The sequence below is a fragment of the Cryptotermes secundus genome, unplaced genomic scaffold (assembly GCF_002891405.2).
Source record: "Cryptotermes secundus unplaced genomic scaffold, Csec_1.0 scaffold1813, whole genome shotgun sequence".
Taxonomy (NCBI): domain Eukaryota; kingdom Metazoa; phylum Arthropoda; class Insecta; order Blattodea; family Kalotermitidae; genus Cryptotermes; species Cryptotermes secundus.
Window position 1 is genome coordinate 213095 of NW_019724621.1, and position 23110 is coordinate 236204.

General features: G+C 45.9%; 1 protein-coding gene across 2 annotated transcripts in view; it reads right to left on the bottom strand.

Moving 5' to 3' along the window:
• Window positions 1-23110, bottom strand: part of LOC111862592 (heterogeneous nuclear ribonucleoprotein L) — a 147483-nt gene that overhangs the window by 47653 nt on the left and 76720 nt on the right. For both annotated transcript variants that reach the window (XM_023848097.2, XM_023848096.2), the window contains exon 6: window positions 655-718. In XM_023848097.2, the coding sequence (XP_023703865.1) occupies window positions 655-718 (64 nt within the window). The remainder of the gene's footprint in view (window positions 1-654; window positions 719-23110) is intronic.

Genomic DNA, 23110 nt, shown 5'->3' on the forward strand with positions numbered 1-23110 from the left:
GAACAAGGCTCCGGAACGGGACGGAGGTGCGTGGTCAGAACAAGGCTCCGGAACGGGACGGAGGTGCGCGGTCAGAACAAGGCTCCGGAACGGGACGGAGGTGCGTGGTCAGTACAAGGATCCGGAAAGGATCGGAGGTGCGCGGTCAGAACAAGGATCCGGAAAGGTACGGAGGTGCGCGGTCAGAACAAGGATCCGGAAAGGTACGGAGGTAGCGGTCAGAACAAGGATTCGGAAAGGGTGGAGGTGCGCGGTCAGTAAAAGGCTCCGTTCCTAAAAGAGCAGCCCTTGTACTTATAGAAACTCTGGACGTGACGACGAACACAAAAATAACAGTGAACATGCCGGGAATCGATCCCGGTACAAGCCAGTAATCAGTCGCATCAATGAGCTATGCAGGCTGCCCGATGACCTGTACTGTTTCAAAATTCTCAAGATAAAACCACTTGGCAGATGCTGTGAAAACAATTCATAGAATCGTATCTTGTTGTACCTGGTGTCACAGGGCGTTTTAACTAACTGAATAGCAGCAGCACAACAAAATTCAAAATGATAATAATCCCACTTTCAGGCACGACCTCAGAAAGCAGCTCAGTAACATTAGTTTCAGGAATAACGTTTTACTGGAGACAAGATTTGGGTCTGTCCACTCACCGACGTTGGGGGTTGTGTAGTCCCAACTCTCCAAGTCATTCCTGTACACGTTCAGCTTGGTGGGCTGCAACAGAAAAAAGAAAACAATGTCCTATCAAAAAGATAACAAGGCACTATGCAAGTTGTGACGAAACAGATTCAAGACATTACTATAAGTCGCTTGTTATCACTGAGTGTGCTGTCGTCCTACTGATAACGTATGCAGATGAGGCCTTCCTGACAAGCTGCCAGTCGCTCAGCCACTCAATAATTTCCCAACATGGAACCCGAAGATTAATTATCGTGTTCACAACAGCCATCCACAAGATCCTAATCCGAGACCCTTTGTTACAGTTCCTAACACAATTATTTTCTACGGTGAGTTGTTAGCCCCATTCCCAACCCCCATCTGAAGGACCAGCCCTTGTAGGATGTCCGCGACTGCTTATTCAATAAATTCGAGCGTCTCCCTATATCTGGAGGCCGTCTGCTCCATGAGCAACCAATATCCTATATGCGTTCCTCTTCGCCGGCATTTGTGCTACATGCCCTGCCCATTTCACACACCTCGGCTTAATCATTCTAATTATACGCGACACAGAGTCACTCCCTTAATGTCAGAGACCAAGTTTCACACCCATATAGAACCAAAGGCATAATTATAGTTTTGTTAGTCAGCAAACGAGAAGACAAAAGGTCCTCGACTGATTAACCTGTAACAGACTCTGCAATAAGAGAAGGGGGGAGGAACACGAAAATTTCTGATCCGAATAGGGCTGCATCGTCATGAACAGCGGATATTTCTTGGTATACAGGGCTTTACGCGAAGGTTTTCTCATGACGGACGCCACGTCGCGGCGCCTCTATGGAGGCTGCGAAGTGCCGATATCGACCGTGGAAACAATTATCTGTATACGTAAAGCGTCTTGTTAACTGGGATCGTAAACTTAAACTGCAAACACTAGGCACACAATACAGAATTCCTTCGGCAATTTATATTTAGTCGAACAAGACATTCCCTGGTGTTGTGGGGGATCCGACGCGTGTTTACGAAATTCCTGCTCCCATCCTACGTAACCCAGTTCAATGGAGTTCAGATAGTAACATCCCAATTCATCCAACGCCTTATTTACTTGCAGCTCGTTTAACGATTCAACACGGGGTTGAATGAGTGGGCAAAAAAAAAAAGGAAAAGTCTTCCCTTTGCTTGACTAATTATGCACTACGCCATGAAGCCGAGTGGATGTATAGATCCACGTATTCTTAATCTCGGCACTCGTTTGAGATACGTGGCCGGCTTCACGCCCCAGCCGCTTTACCCCCGGGGACCTGGACGATGTGCAGAAAATTACCTACCCTACCGGTAGCCCAGCTCGTAGCCAGTGGCAATACCGACTGCGCCATCCGGGCTCTAGTTGAACGGGTGGAAGGCACTGAATAATGAATTGGATGGGATATGGAAGGAACTTATCATGTCCTAATTTAGAACCGCATCCTTGAATTTACCTGCAAGGAATGAGAAAGCCATGAAAACCTTCAGTCATGATAATCGGTGTCCCGTTTGAGGTTCGAACTGAGCTCCTCCGGAGTACAAGTCAGGGTATTTTTTTTTCCTTGGCACTACAGCCCCAGTGGGCCTAGGCCTACCTCCATGAACTCCGTTCACTTCGGTTTTTCTAGATCTTACACATTCGGTAGGACTCCTTGGGCGGGTGATCAGCTCGTCGCAAGGCCTCTACCTGTAGACAAACACAGAAAAACGCACATAAACATCCATGCCCTGAGTGGGATTCGAACCCGCGATCCCAAGCGAAGACAGTGCCTCTTGTTAGATAACGCTCCATTTTATTTCTTTGGTGTAAATTTTACCCACATCAGATATCTATCTATGGGATATTACGGAGCTTTGTCCAGTGAAAGTACACGGCGTTATATCTCACAAGATGGACCTGTTCATAAGCAACGCTGTGAGAACTCCACATGCTAACACTTCGGACTCAACAAACTATATGGGCTTAATTAAAACATGTGTGAATCTGTAGACCGATGTAAAATTAACAGAAACAGAGGTCGAAAGGTGTACCACAGTACTGAGGGCTAACTGGTTTGTGCAAACAGCAGCTATTGCTCGTCTCGATAATACAATTAAGCCGATCTTAGAAAACTCCGATTGTGAAGGAAATGCCGCTGCCTTTCAAGCAGCACAGACCGAGCACGCCCGGACTTCTGAAACTTAATTTCTCTAGAACCCAACAATTTGTTTCCCTTGTTTGGAAGAGGGAAAACTTAGTTGTGTTGTAGGGAACACGAAGGCGGGGGGGGGGGGCTATCATTTTCGTGGCAAGGCTCCTGAGCTCAGATGGAACTATCAGACTGCGAAAATCCTGACTCCGTTTCACCTATAACAGGCGATTTTAAGAATTTCGCGAAGTTAATCAACTGTGAGCTGTTGGAAGTGTATTTGAGACGAGAAGGGGGTGTTCTGCTGGCGACGTGGAAGTTACGCACGAGTTCTACAATGTCCTTAATTTACTTTTATAACAGTTTCCTCTCAAGTTCCGTAGGGTTATAATTCTTAATGGCGTCGTACAACAACCAGAAACGTGGCGCCTAATCCCGGCGCATGCCCAATGGAGACAGAAGCGAGACAGTAAGATGCTAGTGTGAAGCTCGGGAGAAAAGGTCAATGCCGCATGTTTATATATATTTAAATTTCTTAGCCAACCGTAGCTGGAGCATAAATGTGTGGGTTCCGATTTCGGGACCAGGGCAAGTCGAATCTTGAGGGGTTTTCCGACAATTCAGCAAAACCTTTCAGTTGCCTTCTTCAGAATTAATGTGTTTATGACTGGATTGGTGGCTCATGTAACACGCATTAGCCATCACCTCTGACATAATTCCTAATGCTAGAGAATATATGAGCGGCCAACCTAATCCTGAGAATGGTAAATGAAAGGTTTGCCAAAAAGTTGTACAAATTTCAACATTCGATGCGGCACAGTCGCGAAGGCTGAATACACATACATACACATACACACACCCACTAACTAAATACATGGAACTGAGCCCTTCAGAAATCGCCAAGTCGCTCATTTATACAAGAATTTCTCAACTTTTATGGAGCCCGACGTTTCAATACCGTGTTCACAAGTGCAACACTGGTCCCTATCCTTAACCAGACCAATCCACATCATAATATACAGTTTCTTTATTAAAACCGTCACAACACAACAATATTAAGGACAGTGCCTAGTTTGGCACTGCTACATGTTTCGGCTATTAATAGCCATCATCAGGCAAATACATATATACACCACTGAACTGCAGTACTAGTAAAATTGGATAAAATAATATTAATTATATTAAAATACTTGGCGTAAAAATACAATAAATTAGATTATATAAAACAAATGTTATAATATAAAACAAGAATAAAATTCTTCGAGTGATGTTTTACATCATCGAGTCAGTCGTTAGTTTTTGTGAGTTTGTTGTGTTCCCAAGGACAAATTGGAGTATTATATATTTTGTATATATATAATAAATTGTTTTGGAGGCTGGTGATGTAGATGTAGTAATATTAATGATAATTTAGTCAGTGCCTCATCTCACAAAGTACTGTCCGTTCTGTAGGGAATGTAAACGACTCAATAAAGCCCCATTATATCTGTCCATCTTAACATTACCCTCCCACCTACGTCTAGGTCTTCCTAGATGTCTCCTTCCTTCTTGCTTTCCCACCAAAATCCTATACGCATTCCTCTTCTCCACACATTTTTCTACAAACCCAAAATCCCATTTACCTGCTATGAAGCATGACTAAAGTGTGTTCATACGCTTATATGTCAGAAGCGCGCCAGGAATGCAGAGGGGCCTGGGTGGACTCCCGCGTCTTCAATAAAGACACAATGTCCTTGGTAAGATTCACGTTGCACTCGCTTCAGCCCTACACTCACAGGATACGCTCGAAATCGGATATTTATCTCTGTCCTACTCAAAACCGCTGCCAGCAGCTCAAACTACGCAGGTCGATTGATAGGATTAGTGAAGTGTGGGATGCGGTGGTCCTGCCTAAGTATGTGGCATATCTCGGAATTTCCTTGGAGGGACTTAACGAAAACCAGGAAAGACATGTCTGAGATCTAAACACAGGATTTTAATAATACAAAACAGGAGACTACCAAGCCGACCGCGGCGTTACGCTTGAGACACGCGGAGTATCGTACGAACTGGAACGTTTCAACAGATTCCTGCAAACTCACAACATGAAACTTAGTGAAAATACCATAAGCTCCCGCCACCCTGAAAGTGTATGTAAAGGTAACAGTAAAGTTGTCATGAAGACGTATGGGGGAGTGGATGTATAGATCCACATTTTCTTCACGTCGACACTAGTTGGAGGTCGATTCCCGATGAGGTCACTGAATGTTTTCAATATACGTAATCCTTCCAGCCGCACTATGGCCCTGGGCTCGACTCAGCCTCTAACAGAATGAGTACCACGAATCTTCCTGGGGGTAAAGGGTGGCCGGAGCGTAAGGCTGGCCTTACCGCCATCTGTTATCTACCTGTATATAAGATGTGGGAGCTTCGACGTCTCACAACCCTACGGGTCTTCACGGACTGTTATAGGGATAGCTTTACCTTACAACAGCAGCTGCTAAGTAATGGCTCTGCAAACAGCCGCTGCTAGGCAATGGCTGAGTAATGATCGCGTGGGTACCCCAACACACACGAACGCAACAACTGCATAGTAACAGAGCGCTATTTTCTGTGCGGTCCGTGCCGATATGTTAAGCAGGACAAGTTAGAGTACAGTTGGGGTTCAGCTGTTGTGAGCTGTTGCTGTCAGAATCTGGTAGCTGAGCCCGGGGACAGTTCTGGAACACAGAGGAAGGGAAACGTGTCCGCCGTTGGAAGCCGCTACCAAGCAACGGCTACTGGAGACTGTAACCGACCAAGAACACTAGTCTGTGTGTGATTTGTGAAGTGTACTAAGTTGTATAAGGGTGAAATAAATCAGACCAACAATCCAAACCCCGTCTATAGTCACTCATACGCGTGACACAGACAGCAAGTATTTTCCGTATTCAGGGGGGAATGAAAACGGGTAAATCCTTCAAAATTTAGAAATATTTTTTTTTTCATAATTACTTTCTCATATATACTACGAATATGAAACAGTTAAACGAAAAACGCATTAGAAGCGCCGTCCCCGAATATGAGACACTGGCAGTCCTCACGAAATGTTGAACTGATGCCGGACGAAGTGAAAACCTCATCCTCGTAACGCCATTACAGCAACGAGGGCTGCAGTCACTTAGGGCGGGGCAAAGTCATGTGGATTACGAAGATCTAAATCGCAGTTCTCAAGCACATCACAAGACCTCAAGGTTCAAGTGGCACTACCCAACAATACAGTTTCATGATGGCATTTCCTTAGCGTAAACACTGGCCACTGTCTACAGCAAAAATTACGAATCCAGAAGTTCTGATGGTGTCGATCTGTCTCTGCCTGCCGCTTAAATGAGGGTTACTCTGTGATGCCCGTTTAGTGCAGCTTGCCACTAAGCACCGCAGTCGGACACAGCGACTGCCCGTGAAACGCATTTAGCTTTTATCCAGGCAATGAACACTGCCCGAAGGAAAGAAACCAACAATAAACCAGCAGCAGACTTTCAGATCTGTAGTTCCCTGTGATTCGCAAACTCAGTAGAGGAGAGGATATTTTTCTGCTTGTTTCACAAATAATTTCTATTTTGTTGGATTTAGGATTCTCACGGCCAGGACTGGGATGTGCCGCCGTGTAATCTCACAGTTCACTGACATTTCGTAGGAAGACATACGGGTGGAGCTATAGCTCCCAACATATTTGGCCTCGGCACTAGATGAAGACGTGCGGTCAGCTTCACCCCCACTGCATAGGAGGGTGAATGGGCCCCTGAGCCGGCCTGTACGCTATGGAGAAAAATTTTGTCCCCGCCGGGAACCGAACCCCGGTCAAGCCCGTAGCTATGCCGATTGAGTTATCCCGGATCTCAATCATTCTAGGGCTCTTACTAATATTATTAGCCAATATACGCTTAGGTTTTCCTTTTCAAAATATTCTATATATTCCCTGCAGCCTAATTCGTGTTACATGCCATGACCGTCTCATTCTTCTTGGTTTCACGCCGTCATAAAATGTATTCTCCGTTCCCCGTTACTGCTTCTCTCGCTCTCTCTCGTCCTTACTCACTGTCAGACCGACTTGCAAGACACTACGAAACGGGTACAACTAAAACATTAAACTATATTTCAGAACGTTACTGACATATATTAACTCTTTCCTAGAGACCACTTAGTACCTTTACACAGAAGAATTGGACCCCAAAACCTCGCTCTCAAATTCAGCTGCATGACAAGGGGAAATATCACCAACACAGGCGTTCATTTCCATCGCCCATCAGAAAGTCCGTTCAAAACACCCACAGACGTTCATTTTCCATCGCACATCAGAAAGTCCGTTCAAAACACCCACAGGCGTTCATTTTCCATCGCCCATCAGAAAGTCCGTTCAAAACACCGTGTCCTGCGCTGTCAGAAAACCTGCAGTACGACTGTGTTATTTGAGTTGCCTTCATCTTAGGCGAAGTCTGATTTGGTTGGTACTTATTTGAATGTGGACAAGAAATTTCGATAAAATGACCATTCATTAGAGCCCACACAATAAGACACTTCATAAACTATTCCTCTTCTACAAACTTTATTAGGGCGATCGAATCAAGGATGAGCCAGGAGATGGGCAAGCATGGGAGATATTCAAACTGCATACAGAATTCAGCTCGACAAACTGAAATGAAGCAACCCTGGCCTGGACTGATCCAACAGCCAGCTCCTGCGGATGCGAACACCTGGATTCCATCAAAGGCTAGAAATTTCGTGATCATATTAGCCACTATCAGTTTCTCCATGAAACTGGTTACATAACTTTATCTCCTACCTACCCTGAAGAGTATACAGTATATTTAAACATCACCATGAGCAATGGTGACATTTGTTTCTATCTTCAGAACCAAAATATTGACAGCAATGCTGAATCTGCAGATGTACAAAATGTCAGACCGACGCATCTGGGGGCGTGGAGTATTGTCTGTCTAATGTAGGAAGCAGCCGATCACAGTGGTCGTGCGGTTTAAGGCAGGAACTGTTTTTCAGCCCGCTCAAACACTGGTGTTTCGGGTTCGAATCCCTCCTGGAGACAGGGATATTTGCGTTTATTGTATGTCTGTGTTGCCGCGTATAAGTAGCGGCTTTAAGGCGTGCTGATCCCCCGCCCAAGAGTCCTACCGATTGTCTACATGACACAGAGACTGTAAAAGAGAAGCCAAGGTTCATCATGGTCTGTAGCGCCCACAGATTATTTTATTACCATTGCAAGAGGCAAGAAAGTTTTGTAATTCCTTCATCCGTGCAAAAGGTGCATGACGGTGGGAATTTCTTTTTTCGGGTTGTAATGACTGTACATTTTGGACGTTGTCCAAGTCTGGTTATACTCGTACCGCGTTCCGGAGGCTGAGCCTGTCTCTGTCTTCAGACAACAACTCTCCGTCTGTAGCACTCGTTACCATTAGCCATGGTCTAAGCCTCCAGGAGCAGCCTCTATGAGCTGAGAAACACCAACTCTGAAGCCGTTTACGTGGATTAAACCGAACCGGAGTGCGATCGGAGAATTTTCCGTACCACGGGTCGCAAGAAGCATCTAAATAAGCCACAGTAACACAATGCGTTGGCGTCACTGCACATTTCAGGCTATCGGGTCAAACATACAAATAACAACGGAGGGTAATTAACTTTAACTTCGGGTACAGTAAAACGTAAAGTTGTCCTTGTACTTAACCATAACGCCATTATGGTATATGTGGGAGTGGAGGTGAGTGGTCAGCTTTACGCCCTTGCTGATTCACCCCCTGGTACCCACTGTATAGGGAACTGGGTGGGGCCCACAGCCAGTCTGGCCACTATGAAGAGGAAAACCTTGTCCCCGCCTGGAATCGAACCCCGGAGACCGTCATTACACCGACTGAGCCCATTACAAAACAAACTCGAGCCGGACCATAGAGTGAGATCTCACCTCAACATAGACACGCGATATATGGCTCTCCTAAGTAGGAAATCTGATGATACTGCTCTACTGAATGCTGGAATGTGACTGTCATATGTGCAAGATGGTGTTGCAGAAACAATGGAATCTGATTTGCACTTGTCATTAGGGCAGAACCACATAAACATGAGATGTCAGCTTCATTATGTGCAAGTGTTAACGTCGGGAGCCGAGCCGTGAAAATGTAACGTTACTAATGAACTACCAGTCCCTATTTCGGTTGCTGGCATTCCACGGCCCCGGGAACGGCAACACCTCGGTGAAAGAGTGACTTACAGGGCACAAGGGATTTCCTTCAGGTATTACAAAGAGGTGAGAAGAAAAGGGATGGACACTAGCGACGGTATCCCTGGGGTCATTGCGTGTCGAATATTTCAATGAATGTTTCTTTGCATACGGGGAACGCGTAATGGGGAGTACGTCCGAAACACTTGGACTGCGACAGACTAGAGGGCGGTACAACATCACTGTCGGTTGTGGGCTGAATTTAATGTTGTTCCGCATTCGTCACCGTCAGTCAAGGACGAAGAGGACGGCAGGGAATGTAGCACGCATAGGGGTAGAAGATGAATGAATATTGGATTTCGGTGGCCAAGTCAGAAGGCAAGACACGGCAAACAAGACCCAGAAGTATATGGGGGCAAATCATTTAAAAGGACCTTAGATAAGATAGGGTGGTATGGACTGGATTGATCTGGCTCAGGATAGGGACAAGTGGAAGGCTCTTGTGAACATGGTAATGAATAACTGAGTAGCTGAGCGAATGGAGGCTTCTCAAGAAGAGCTCAGCTCCACGGAGTCCGTTGGTTATGGGTCACTGTCAAGTCTTCCCTTACCTGATGTTCAAACCACATGTACAGAAAACAGAAAATATAGGCATAAGAGTAAGGAGAAGGTAAAGCTAACCCTATAGTGGGCCGTGAAGGCGCATAGGGCTGTGAGACGTCGAGGCTCCCACATTTTTTAGACAATCAGCTCACGGATGGCGGTAAGGTTGTCAGCCCTACGCGCCGGCCGCCCTTTACTCCCAGGAAGATTCCTGGTACTCATTTCTGTTAGAGGCTGAGTCACTTCAGAAACACAGCGCGACTGGAAGGATTAGGACAATTGAACAGAATCGAATGACCTCATCGGGATTCTAACCCGCGACCTTCAGGCTTGTATCACAGTGCCTCAACCAACTACGATACCGCGTAACCATGATAAAAAAGGAAGAGTTCGTAACACCTCTTGCATTAGCCATATCAAGCGCATTTCTCCCCGGCATCAAAATGGACGCGTCTGTGTAACCAGGCAAGAGTTCTGACTAAAACAGACATACTGCTGTGCTGATTAATTCATGACTCCACGCACAGCGTATCTCTACTATTGATTACCCATGATAATGAAGACCACAATGAGATGGGCGAGGCACGTAAGTTTCGAATACGGAAAACAAGACAGAAAACTTGAAACAGACAGATGATCTCGTAATGCGATATGCACGTATTACCGACAAGAATATGCCGTAAGGACCAAAGATGAAAAGTGAATAAAGGTTTCACGTTGGCAGTCCCATTTCACGTTCTTAAAATTAGATCAGTTCTACTGCTTCCGAAAGCTTTATTTATTTGCACTTGTCAAACATAAATGCCACATGCCTCTGAAACCTTCAAAGGAGGCTATATCTGAAGAAATGTGAACCCTACATTCACAGTCGGGCTACTCCACCGCTTGAGAGATGGAACTGTGACTGAGCTTGGAAACTGGCCGATTCCTCTTTCGCCTTTAGATAAGAGGTATGAGTCTCGCAATCGAGTCGAGGTATCCGATACAGTTTGCAGGCATTTTCACCCCGAAGCCAGTTTACAATGACGAAGAGCTGGAGTTCGAAGGATAATGTTTGGAATAACAGCGAAAAAAAAAACAGAGGTACTATGAAAACGTCATTCAATGACCACTCCCTTTCCTGAATTATTCACTAACGCTTTCACTATAAAGACTAAATACCAATGGCTCCAAACTTTATGAAGCCACCGCCCGCTTGGTTCCATACTCGTCCCCAGTGCAAAAACAGTTTGCATAACCCACTAAGACAATACAATATACGACATTGAGCTGGGGGCACGTGGTAGGGTAGTTGGTTAGGGCACTATGTTAGAATGCGGAAGGTCGCGGGTTCGTTTCCCACAGGGGTAATTTGATTTTTCTTTCGATTTACCTAATCCTTCCAGCCGTACTGGGGCCGATAGTCTAGAGAAAATTTATCTCTACATTCTGCCCACAGAGTGTATCTGTGTGTTCCGTATGGTTCTCACAATAAACAGCGACTGTTTCCCTAAACAGCATTAACCAGTTGGGCTCTGTAGCGCAGACGTAATGTGTTTCCTGTGAGGTGCGAATTGAATTCTTATATATTATTTAGAAGAAATTCAGTCTTTAAGGGTTAATTACAATACAGAAAACGAATTGTTATGACTTCAGCATGTTTTAACCAGCTTCTGCAAAGTCTACCCTTCATCACAGTCACGACGAGTTTGTTGTTACCCACGCAGTTGGAGAGTGGCCCGAAATGACTCACTTTCTACAGTGAGAGTGAGTGAGTGAGGTGAGAGAGAGACACACGCAGTAACTTGACAAATTGGGAAGGCGAGCAGCCAGCAGCACTGGGACAAGGAATTGTCTCGACCGAAAAAACATTCCTACATCTCACATTTTCTGTTTTATAATACGACAGACGCCACAAAAGTCATTAGACAACAATTTGTTCTGAATCCTTCATTAACTAAAGAACCACTCTGAAACAATTACGACAGACCACACAGACCACGCCTTGCGACGAGCTGATCCAAGGAGTCCTACAGTCCACAAAATTATCACGAAACTGAGAAATCATCCCTATGCTCCAAAGTGGCAGCAACAGGAGAGAAAAACAGAGAACACGAAATACGACGGGTTACCATAGCGACGAACTGTCAAGTGTTAACATGGTGGATGAACGTAAGTTATGTAGCAGTTCACGACCGAGCAAACAGTCTTTCTTTCCAGTATATCATACACAGGCTGTGTTGAGTGCTGATTCTCTATGTGGATATGTGAAGTGCACTATACTACATAATGGTGACAGTTTACGAGGTGCTCTGTGTCTTATTTGAATGAGTTAATCACATGCCGTCCTCGGCGCATTATTCCACCACATGCAGGACTGGAACGGAGCAGGGAGAAAGCAGAGGAAGTTAATAGTAGGAAAATTTATGTAACAAATGATGACACTTCCTGTTGAATTCCCAACGAGTGTTTAACTAGTTCGTATAAGTAAGTTATGTTACTTGAAAATTAAAGTACGCGCCATAGCTCAAGCGGTTAGTAGCTGGTTTCCCATCGCGGCGGCCCGGGTTCGATCCCAGGCCTGGTCAAGTGGGATTTGTGGTGGACAATGTGGAGGTGGGGCAGGTTTTCTCCGAGTACTTCGGTTTCCCCTGGCCATCTTCATTCCACAAACTGCTCCACAATCACCCTCACCTATCATCTGAGGCTGGTACAATAGGCCACAGTACAAGGGACTTAGTCCCACCCCACTAGCAATAAACACCAACGAATTTCCCCAGATATAAATATGCCCAAGGCCAGAACTGGACAGTCACAGTCTAATTCATCTGCAAGGCAGGAAACGTCAGAAGTTATTTGTGATGCATGTTTCCATGTACAATCCTGGCGATGGGATACGTCCGTCACCAAGAAAGAATTCGATGGGACCGTGGGTTCAAATCCTCTTCGGGACTAGGATGTTTGTCCCTGATGTGGTTTCATAACATAAGTTGCAGCAGGTTTAGTAAATGTCGGTGTTCTTGCAGTTGTTGTAGTTGTTTAGTATTGCAGCGTTTAATCCGTTGAGCACAGGAACAACTTTTTTTACATTTACTTACATTTTTAGGTCGAATGCGCCAAATTCATTTTTTAAAAAAATATAAATAAGACCGCCCAAAATTGCAAATGGCAGGTTACCAACTCTGAATTATATTCCAAATTATCAATATTTTTTTTCCGGCATTTGTTAGCTCCAAATGGCCTCACATATTTCATACTGTTAACCCCTGTGCCTACACGGCGCAGTTGCAGAACATGGCTTATGTTGCAAGGGCAGCGACGCCGAGAAACTGGCAGACGCGCATGACTTACGATCTAGAAAAAGGAAACAAAAAAGCATGGCAAGAGACCGACATAACCTATCCTAACCCAACTTATATGTATATACCCAACCTAAACACACCGACGTCTTACCTAATAGCAAATACATTAACGCAAAATATACCTCGTAAATGACGTATAAAGCTCAATGAAACCAAATCTACGTACATGAACTTCACCAACCAAAAGCTTCATCAGCGATCAATCTCACTAAATGGAGTAAGAATACCACCTGCCAACACAGCAAAGTACCTCGGAATGACACTAGACGCCAAACTCCGATGGAAGGAGCATATTAAGAAGAAGCAAAAGGAACTGCAAATTAAATTTCGAAAAATGAACTGGCTGATCGGACGTCGATCAGAACTGTCAATGTACAAGCTGCTCCTGTATAAACAAATGCTGCGACCAGTCTGGCGTCCAACTATGGGGATGTGCAAAACAATGCAACATCGAAGTAATCTAACGATACCAGAACAAAGTACTAAGACGCATAGCAGATGCGCCCTGGTATGTACGCAACAGGGACCTCCATCGAGACCTCAGTGGCGAAACAGTCGCATCCATTATTGCAAGATACGCCACGACTTCGACAACACGTCAATGAAGAAACGTCCAGGCTCCTAAACGTGGGAAACCTAACCAGGCGACTCAAACGGACCAAACCTTACGAACTAGCCAAGCAGCCCGACAGCTAAGGAATCCGATGGGCGAACTTAACTTCATAAAATCTTAGTAACTTAGGGTCAAATTAAAACAGATTGTCAGTTCAAGCGAACTAAACATTTTGTTTACATCTTGTAGCAGCCAATAAATAATAATAAAAAAAAATATACCTGACGCTTAATGATATACGACAACGCGCAGAATATGGGAAATACGCACCCGGATCCTTACAAGGATACGAGGCTAATGACGCTTTCAACGACGCCGAAGCTTCGGAATCGAGGAATGATTTGGAGGAAGCGTTGCTAAGAGATGCAGGGGCCGGAAGAAAATGTAATCCACAACCTACACCAACAACCAAGACTCTTATGGCTTACATTTAGAAGATGGCGACGCCAAAGCAGTACCGCTTGAGAGAGAGGGCAAGAGACTGACACAAAGCGCAGTACATGACTATACCCCGGAACACAACGGATCAGGGCACGCGGTAGCGCATTTGGTTGAGGGTCTATGCTACAAGTCGGAAAGTCGCGGGTTTGACTGCCGATGTCGCTGGATTTTTCAACTAACCTAATCCTTTCAGCCGCACTATGGCCCTGGGTTCGACTCAGCCTCTAACAGAAATGAGTGCTAGGAATTAATTAAATCATTTTCCTGGGGAGTAAAGCGCGGCTGGCGCGTAAGGCTGACAACCTTACCGCCATCTGTGAGCCGACTGTGTAGATAATGTGGGGCCCTCAACGTCTCACAGCCCTATGGGCCTTCACGGCCTGGTACAGGGATAGCTTTACTTTTTTACTTTTACACAACGGATCACGAGAATACATAGCGTTATAACGAGGCAGGAACAAGATCTTAATTTTCATTGCCGTCAAAATGTCACGTGTATTAGTGAGACTACAGACGGAGTTTGGATTGGTGAATAGACACACTGACCACTCACAGGCCTAAATTACAAATGACTCTACACTAAGTCTTCTCAGTCTATTTCCACTGGTCTTTGCTTGGTAACAACTCTCCACAAATTGTTATTCCTCTGCAGTGTCTTCAGTAGACGTTTCCTGGTAACGAATCTTAGCAATGGATTCTTCTGCTTCCGCTGTCCGCTGGTTAACACTCCACGGCTGAAGCCTCAACACAACTCAGTTCAGTTCAATCCAACTGAAGGGTACGCACTCAAACACAGAATAAAAGAAAAAAAGACATCGATGCAAGTGGGATTCGAACCCACGATCCCCAATGTTTCATGGGGCGAAGATACTTCATGCCTTAGACTGCGCGGCGCCTGTGATAGCCGGTGCTCATCTACTGCAGACAAATTTGTCGGTAACAAGTTAACTAACACTGCAGGCTACACAGTACGTCACACCTTGAGTAAAGCGAAAACGTAAGGTTTGCCTGTTCTTAACTAAGCACTATGCCCTGAAGGTGTGCGGGGAAGTGGCTGCATAGATCCACGCATTTCTTGACCACGGTAGTAGTTGGAGGTGAGTAGTCAGCTTCAAGTTCCAACCGCATTACACCCGGGGAAACAGCCCCCCGTACCCAACGGACAGGATGCTGGGTGGGCCCGAGAACCGGTCTGGAGACGTGGAGACTATCCCGGCTCCCTCACATCATATTTCAGCATCCCGTTGCATTGAGGGATCATCCTTATTATCAAAGTATCCGTCAAGAATCCAAGAATTTAAAATAAGGAATATGTTGTTTTGCAGATTGAGTGATTACAGTGATTGAGGCTAGCTCTTTCTAAGGGACCCAACAGAATAGGTGCTTTCCTTCACCTGAGGACGGAAACAGATCCAGTTTCCGAAACGTCGTGTTTTTCTTAGTTATCTTAAAAACCAGGACGATGGATAAAGTCCGAAAACCCAATATCTCTGTGTTTTTTTATGTTAAAATCATTACACGTCACTAGGACATTAAAAACACCTTCTATACATTAAAAGTGATTATCCAATTTTTCTATAATGTCTTTAGTCATATATTTCTTCTAGTTTTCGACATGTTTCGGCAACATGGGCCATCATCAGGTAATTTCCGTTCTTTTGGAGAGACCACTGCTGCTTGGCTTGGGCACGTCAATGTTTAGCATTATATCATGATCAGAATGGCGCCGTTCCGCTCTGCTGCAGCTGTGGCAGTTCTTGTGTCGCATGCTTCACTAGTGCGGCCATACCTCGAATATGGCACCTTAAGGAAGAGAAGTCCCACGCGTTCAACGAGAACTTCAATGTGAATATTTTCATTCCCGCCGTATGATGAAAACAGAAATCTTTCTAATGATGACGTAACGATCTACACCTGTATGCGCATGCGCTCATGACGCATCTTCAACGATGCTCCAGACTGATTAGAAGCGTAACAAATTTCGCCTTCGTTTAATTACTGACCACGACGAAAATGTTTAAAATAAGCGGCACGTTACTTGCCAGGGACACGCACCATTTTAAAAAGATACGTTATAAAGTTAGATCTGAACATTATGCAACTGAAATTCACCTCGGACACAAGGACACAGACTCATTATGCGTCCATTTAATCACACAGTGCAACACAAATCCTCCGAGGAGGCGCAGATACTATTTCTGAAGCAAGACTGACATTTTTGGCGTTATTTAAGGCCAGGCTGGGGACATCACAAGACGAAAATGCCATCACGCCGTTTCAAGTTGGTATTTGTTTACCGCCAAGAATGAAGAAGGAAGGAATGGTGACTGTGACAGTCGTCTACCTGTCTGTTATTTGTGGAACACTTGCAGCTCAGCACAGGCCGACGCCTCATTAGCACACAGCAGTCAGCACATATACGCTTCATTACGAGTGGCCTTACAACTGGGCCATCGGGCCTCCTCAAATACCTCCAGCTCCCCGTGGCTCAGCATATGGGACGTACCGACGTTCTTAACCTAGACTCTAATTCTGTAGTTTAGTAGTTTTACCCTCTGGCCCTCTTCACTCACCAGATATGACTGGATTGAGGTGTTCCGAGTGTTGTCAGTATTTATTTAATGGCGCTTTCTACGCTGTACTAACTATAAAAATGGGAATTATGTATAATTCGGAAGGATGTGGAATACTGACCTCATCTGGTTGTGATAATGTAAAAGGTAACGTCCCTGTGCGTATGGGAGAGTGGCGGTATAGCTCCATCATTCTTGACCTTGAAGAAAGCAGTCTTCTGGGATTTGGGACCGTCTATATGTGGTGTTAACCGACGTTTCGGAGGAACGTATCGCCTCCGTCTTCAGGGTAGAAAGAAAAATATAAGAAATCCGCAAGCGAAGAGACCGTGAGAACTGCTTTTACCGGTTCTCACGGTCCCTTCGCTTGCGGATTTCTTATATTTTTCCTTCTACCCTGAAGATGGAGGCGATACGTTCCTCCGAAACGTCGGTTAACACCACATATACACGATGCCAAATCCCAGAAGACTGCTTTCTTCATAGTCACCGCCGTGAAAGCCTCAAATCTTACATTCTTGACCTTTTCAGTAATGTTGATGAGCAGTCAGCTTCAACCCCGGGGAAACAGCCTCAGACACCCACTGGACAGGAAGCTGAGTGGGCCCCAGAGCCGGTCTGGACCTTGTGTACATAAAAACCTCTTGCCTTCCCCCCACCCACAAATACTAAACCCTGGTAGTCCGTCCAGTCGCTATCCCGGCTCCGTTTTAAGATAATGGTCCGACATTTTTGTCGCGAGACCGAAGGAAACCAGGCACGATTACGCCCCGCGCCAAGATTCGAACCTGGCCATACCAAATATGAAACAGGAGTGATGTCTATTACCTAGCGAAGTTTTGATCATTTAAACTTGATGGAGAGCATAAAACATCTCAAATACTTCAAGACGCGTCGAACCCCACCTCGCTCTTCGCTTTACAATAACGACCGCTGCTCTAGGGGGAACGCGAGACCTGCGCTCTAAAATCTAGCCCTCCTTCGTCCCCCGAATTGTCGGTTCGATCGAAGTAATGAATTCATGCGCGAATCACAAGCAACGCAGAGATATTGCCCTCCTCAGCAGGAATTTATGATGTTGGCATGGCCACACTAGGAGATAACCTACCCACCCATTAATTCGTACTGTGTTTATTTGACAAGATGTACTTCCGTTCCTGCCAAAGCAAACAAAATAAATTGCTGTGTATTTGTAAGACGCTAACACGGGAAAGGGATGAGGGATACATATCGTCGTGTGCGTTCAATTATTTGTCGCAACTCATCCGCCCAAATCCAGTGCGTTCTGTATGTCAAAACATGCATCCAATTACTGGCTCGGCTAAGAAAATATACCGCACAGCATGCAGCATGTCAGTCTACTCTAGGAACTAGCTACGTCATATCTTGTGTAGGTAACCTTACGTAATAAAATTCCCACCTGTCAGAATTTCCCACCAGCGTACGAGTATGAATACCGGATGTACGCTGAAAATAGGTTCCAATAACTTTCTAACGACATAAAAGGTAAATTTGTCCCTGTGCTTAACAAATTAAGGACTATTGCAAGAAGGCGTATGAGGGAGTCGATGTACAGATCCACATTTTCTTGACCTCGGCACTAACTGGAGATAAGTGGTAAGCTCCACGCCCCTTCCGCTTTATCCCTGTGGAATGAGGCTGGGTGGGCCCCAGAGCCGTTCTGGACGTGAAGAGAAAATTCTTTACTCTACCGGGGATTGAACTCCGATGCCTCCCGTAGACAGTGGCCACAGCGACTGCGCTAACCCGGCTCCTTCTTATGACACAACAGTCTATATCAATACCCGACAATGACGCGCAGTCCTGTGCACACGGCAGTTGAGGTGCATACGCTTCTTCATAAAAATCCTCTCCAGTCTTCACAAGGGTGGAAAGATTAACTCTTGAGTAGCTTTTGAGAAATAGTTACCACGGCCCAACAACGAACTCCATGGAGAAAACTTCTTGAGAAACTATTTGGGGTTTCCCAGTAGTTCACTGTTTCTTCTACACAATTCTCTGCACCATGTGGATGGGGGCAGTGCTGCCAAGTTTTGGAGTGTCCTCGACCCTTAAAGATCGAGACAGCCTGTACAAAGGTCGGCAACACTGCCCCCATCCACACGGTGCAGAGACTCAAGAGAACATGCAACATTAAGCTAACAGGTCCTCAACTTCTGACGAACTTCTCCGTATTTCGTGTACTCTGAAGGTTCAATATTGCGTATACAACAACTGGATCCTACCTGAGCCAGATGAATCCAGCCCGCCGAAGCCTCAACATCTTTCGACCTTTAGGCTACAACGTTACTACGTATTACGGTACTGTCACGTGAAGGGGTGTTACTCTCGACGGGGTTTTGGATCGGATATTCGACTTATTGACAACTTATAAACACGACTCATAACTACAAGCAATTACAGCGTCCTCGCTCATCTCCACAATTCACAAATGACCACAGCACCCGCTATGCCTGTTCCAACCTGTCTTCACCAGCCGTTTCCCATTAACGGATTCTAACAGTGGAGATTCTTACACTTCCGCGCTCTTCCCCTCTGAAAGGTGGGTCCCTTCCACCTGTGTCTTATCTACACAGTCTCCTGTACAGAACTGATTACCAACCGATCCCGTTCTAACCTTGTCCTTAGCGGCCTCCGTAGTATAGAGGTAACGTTCCCACCTCATGACTCGTCGTACGCGGGTTCAAACCCGGCGGAGGTCGTGGAATTTTTAAGGGCGGAAAAATTCAGGGAACAAGTCCTCCGGGAGGGACTTTAAGCCGTGGGTCCCATGTCGTAGCTTTACGGCACGTAAAAGAACCTCGTATCTCCTAAGGAGATCAGTGAGCCAAATTCAAGGACATTTCCCGTCCAACAGTAGTCTCTAACGCCTCTGATAGATGGGGGAAGCATTATAGATACCGCCAAGCTAGTAGAGGCCGAACTCGCTGACTTGGTCGGGACTGATGGTAAGCACCAGTATCGGTAGGGTATACAGACTGGTAGAATATCATAGAGGGAAGCACAATAGATCAAATTGGTCGCGGTGCATGGGGAAACCCACCCTCTCCAATAACTAACTAACTTTGTCCTTTGTTTATAACATCCTGGCACGGACCACGTAGAAACTCCGTTCCTCTGTTGCATGCCCATCCAACGCGTCTACGGAGCCGTTCCCTAGCAGAGCCGTTACTGCCTATTAAGAATCTGCCGCTTAGCAACGGACGTCGTTTCGTTGTCTGTTTCGCGGCCGTTATTTCAGAGCCGTTTGCTAGCAATGGCCATTTCTCTGGCTCCACAGTTCTTGCTTTGAGCGTATGTCACAGTATAATAATGCTTATAAACGTATTTATATCCTCATGAAACACATCTCCCATATTTAATGCAGACCCTCACTACCAGATGGTAGCAGCAGTACACAGGCTGCATTCTTACAAATAAACCCCATGGGTCCACTTTAATCCAAGGCCTTGTGCAACACGCTGTAAGACAAAGATTATTTCAAGGCGGGTTGCTATCCCCGGCTCAACACACCAGCTGGAAGCCTCTCTTGTCTATTCTGCACATTCCCAGTTACCCTCGTACCTCCAGTCTAGTCCAGAATATCCGAAAGCTGAGGACGCGCCATGCCGTGATCACAAGGGACCCACTTATCATGGACTGTGGAATGACACTGACAGAAATTACAACTGCGCCATCAAATGTTAGTGTAGACGCACACAAACGTAGCTTTAACAAGTCATCATACATTTTAATTGATGGCTGCTGCGTGTCACCTATAGGATGATTATTCTCTCTCCTACATAGCGAAAAACCACCCCGAACGCCACATTCATCGAAACACGTATGAGAATTGAGACGACAAAGAAATACAAAATACTGGTAACTAAAATACGGGCTCTGCTTCCTACCTACTTCACGTTGGTTTCTTGTCTTATCCTTCGATCCTAAAAATGGAAGCGACACGTTCCCCCGAAACGTCGAATTACTTTCAACGGACCACACGGTATTATATCCCCGAAGACAGAAATGTTCATAACCACAGCTGTGAGACGGTAATAAAGAAGGGGCAATGAAACCAGATCCGAACGCAAGTCAAGGCAAGCGCCTCGCTTGATGTAGAATCATTACGAGCACACTGCTTTCCAGCCACCGCCGCCCTGACTTTCGGAAGAAACATCATAACCGAAGGAAAAAAAACACTAATAAAAATTAATCGCATCGAAGTCTTTTAACTACAGGAGTATCGAGGAGCCGGTATACCGACTGGCTAGGGGCTGGACGACAGAGGGTTTGCAGTTCGAATCCCGGCAGGGTCAAGAATTTTCTTCTCCGCGTCATTCAGACCGGCTATGGGGCCCACCCAACCTCCTACCCAATGGTTCTCCGGGGGTAAAGAGGTCGGGGGGTGAACCTAACCACTCACATTGAGACCGGCTCTAGGGCCCACCCAGCCTCCTATCCAGTGGGTACCGGGGGCACTTTCCCCGGGGGTAAAGCGGCCGAGCCGTTAAGCTGACTACTCCCCTCCAACTTGAGCCGAGGTCAAGAAAACGTGGCTCTATACATCCACTCTCCCATACGCCTTCATGGCGTAGTGCTTAATTAGTTAAGCACAGGGACACGCTTATCTTTTACTATAGGACGATCAGTATAATCGGTCTTGATCGTTAAGCCTATAAGCCTGGGCTGATGCCCACCTTTCGGCTGCTCCCCCCCCCCCAAATGATACCAGGAGATACCCACAAATACGCTACATCTGGAAAACGGAGTTACGAAGTGGGCTCCTCAAAATGAAACCATATTACCGACATAAATGAACCTACTCATCTTCTCTCAAACATTAGAGAAAATTCTAGTAACACAGGCGGCTGGCCGCGCCATAGCTGGCCTCTCACCGCGGCGGCCCGGGTTCGATTCCGGGTCTGGTAAAGTGGGATTTGCTGTGAACAAAGTGGCGCTGGGGCATGTTTTCTCCGAGTACTTCGGTCTCCCCTGCCAATCTTCATTCCACCAATTGCTCCACAATCACCCTCACGTATCATCTGGGGCTGGTACAATAGACCAGAAGTGGCCGCGGTACGAGGGACTTGGTCCCACTCCACTAGTAAAAAAAACAGGCGGATAAGTGTTCAACGTAACGTTTCGGAGCTGCCTGTGCCTTTATTTACCGATGTATTTCAACTAATTTGCATGGTGGGAATACGTGGATGAATACAAACATGAAATGACGTGGAAGAAAGCACTAGCGGCCTATATGGATGCACAGAGTCCATCAGTCGCGTGTAGAAACTGACGAAAATCACGAAAACACTGTCAGGGTTGCTGACTTCCGAGCGGAGTCGAACCAAAGATCCTCCGAATATGATGTAGATATACTAACTAACCGATCAACATGTAAAAGCTCGTTCATCAACGAAGGAATAAGGATCTCAGAGGACCTTACTATTACAGAACAGGACATAACGAACTCACATACCAAATCAGTTCTCTAGTTTTCAGCTCACTAGGCAACGCGCTTGCGTGGTAAATTTTATATATTATGCCTAATTTATTTTTTAAACGCGTTATTACGAATTTCTGTTTTTGGTGAAGCAACATGCTCCCCGTGTGGAGGTGGATTATAATACTTCCACTAAAGCCCTGAGTCCCAGAAGGGGACGAAAAGGGAACCCTGTGCCGGGGGGGGGGTGGTATAAATGGGCCATCCTGTCAGTGAGGGATACAAACAGAGACACCTGATCCTCCATGTTGGGGGCTGGAAGCAAGGCTGACAACCTTGCTCTGTAAAAAAAAATAGTGTCGCGAAATCCTAAGTGAAAAGACAATACAATATGGCAGAATCTTCTAAGGAAGCCTATGGCTCAAAAGGGGCTGTTTTGGCAGTGACGAATAGGTAATTTTGGCCCCGACGAGCGTTCAAACGGTCGCGCTTCCCCTATCCCCTAATTTCCCACAAGATCTGGGTCTTAACAAACGCGGTGTTTTTGAGGAAAGGAACGCCGGCGGCAGGCGAGGAACTATTCCCGGTCTCGCTCTGACGATGTGAGGTGACGGTGCAGGCGGCGACACCCACAGTAAACCTGACACATCACAACTACTGCTATCCGCTCGGATTAATTCACACACACGTGTGTGTGTGTGCGCGCGCGCGTGTAACGAGCATCATTAGGTTTTTTAGACAGTGTGATTACGGGAAGTATAATTAGAATGATAAAGTGAAGGAGGATGAGGTGGGCTGGGCCTGTAGCACGAATGGGGAAGACGCGGAATGCATATAGGATATTGGTGGGAAAGCCAGAAGGAAGGATGCCACTGGAAAGACCAAGGCGTAGGTGGGTGGACAATATTAAAATGGATCTTACAGAGATAGGATTGGATGGTATTGTTTGGATTGATCTGGCTCAGGATAGGGAGCAGTGGAGGGCTCTTGTGAACACGGTACTGAACCTTCGGGTTCCATAAAATGCTGGGAAATTCTTGAATAGCTGTAGAATGAGCGGCTCCTCCAAAAGGGCTCAGCTCCATGAGTAAGTGG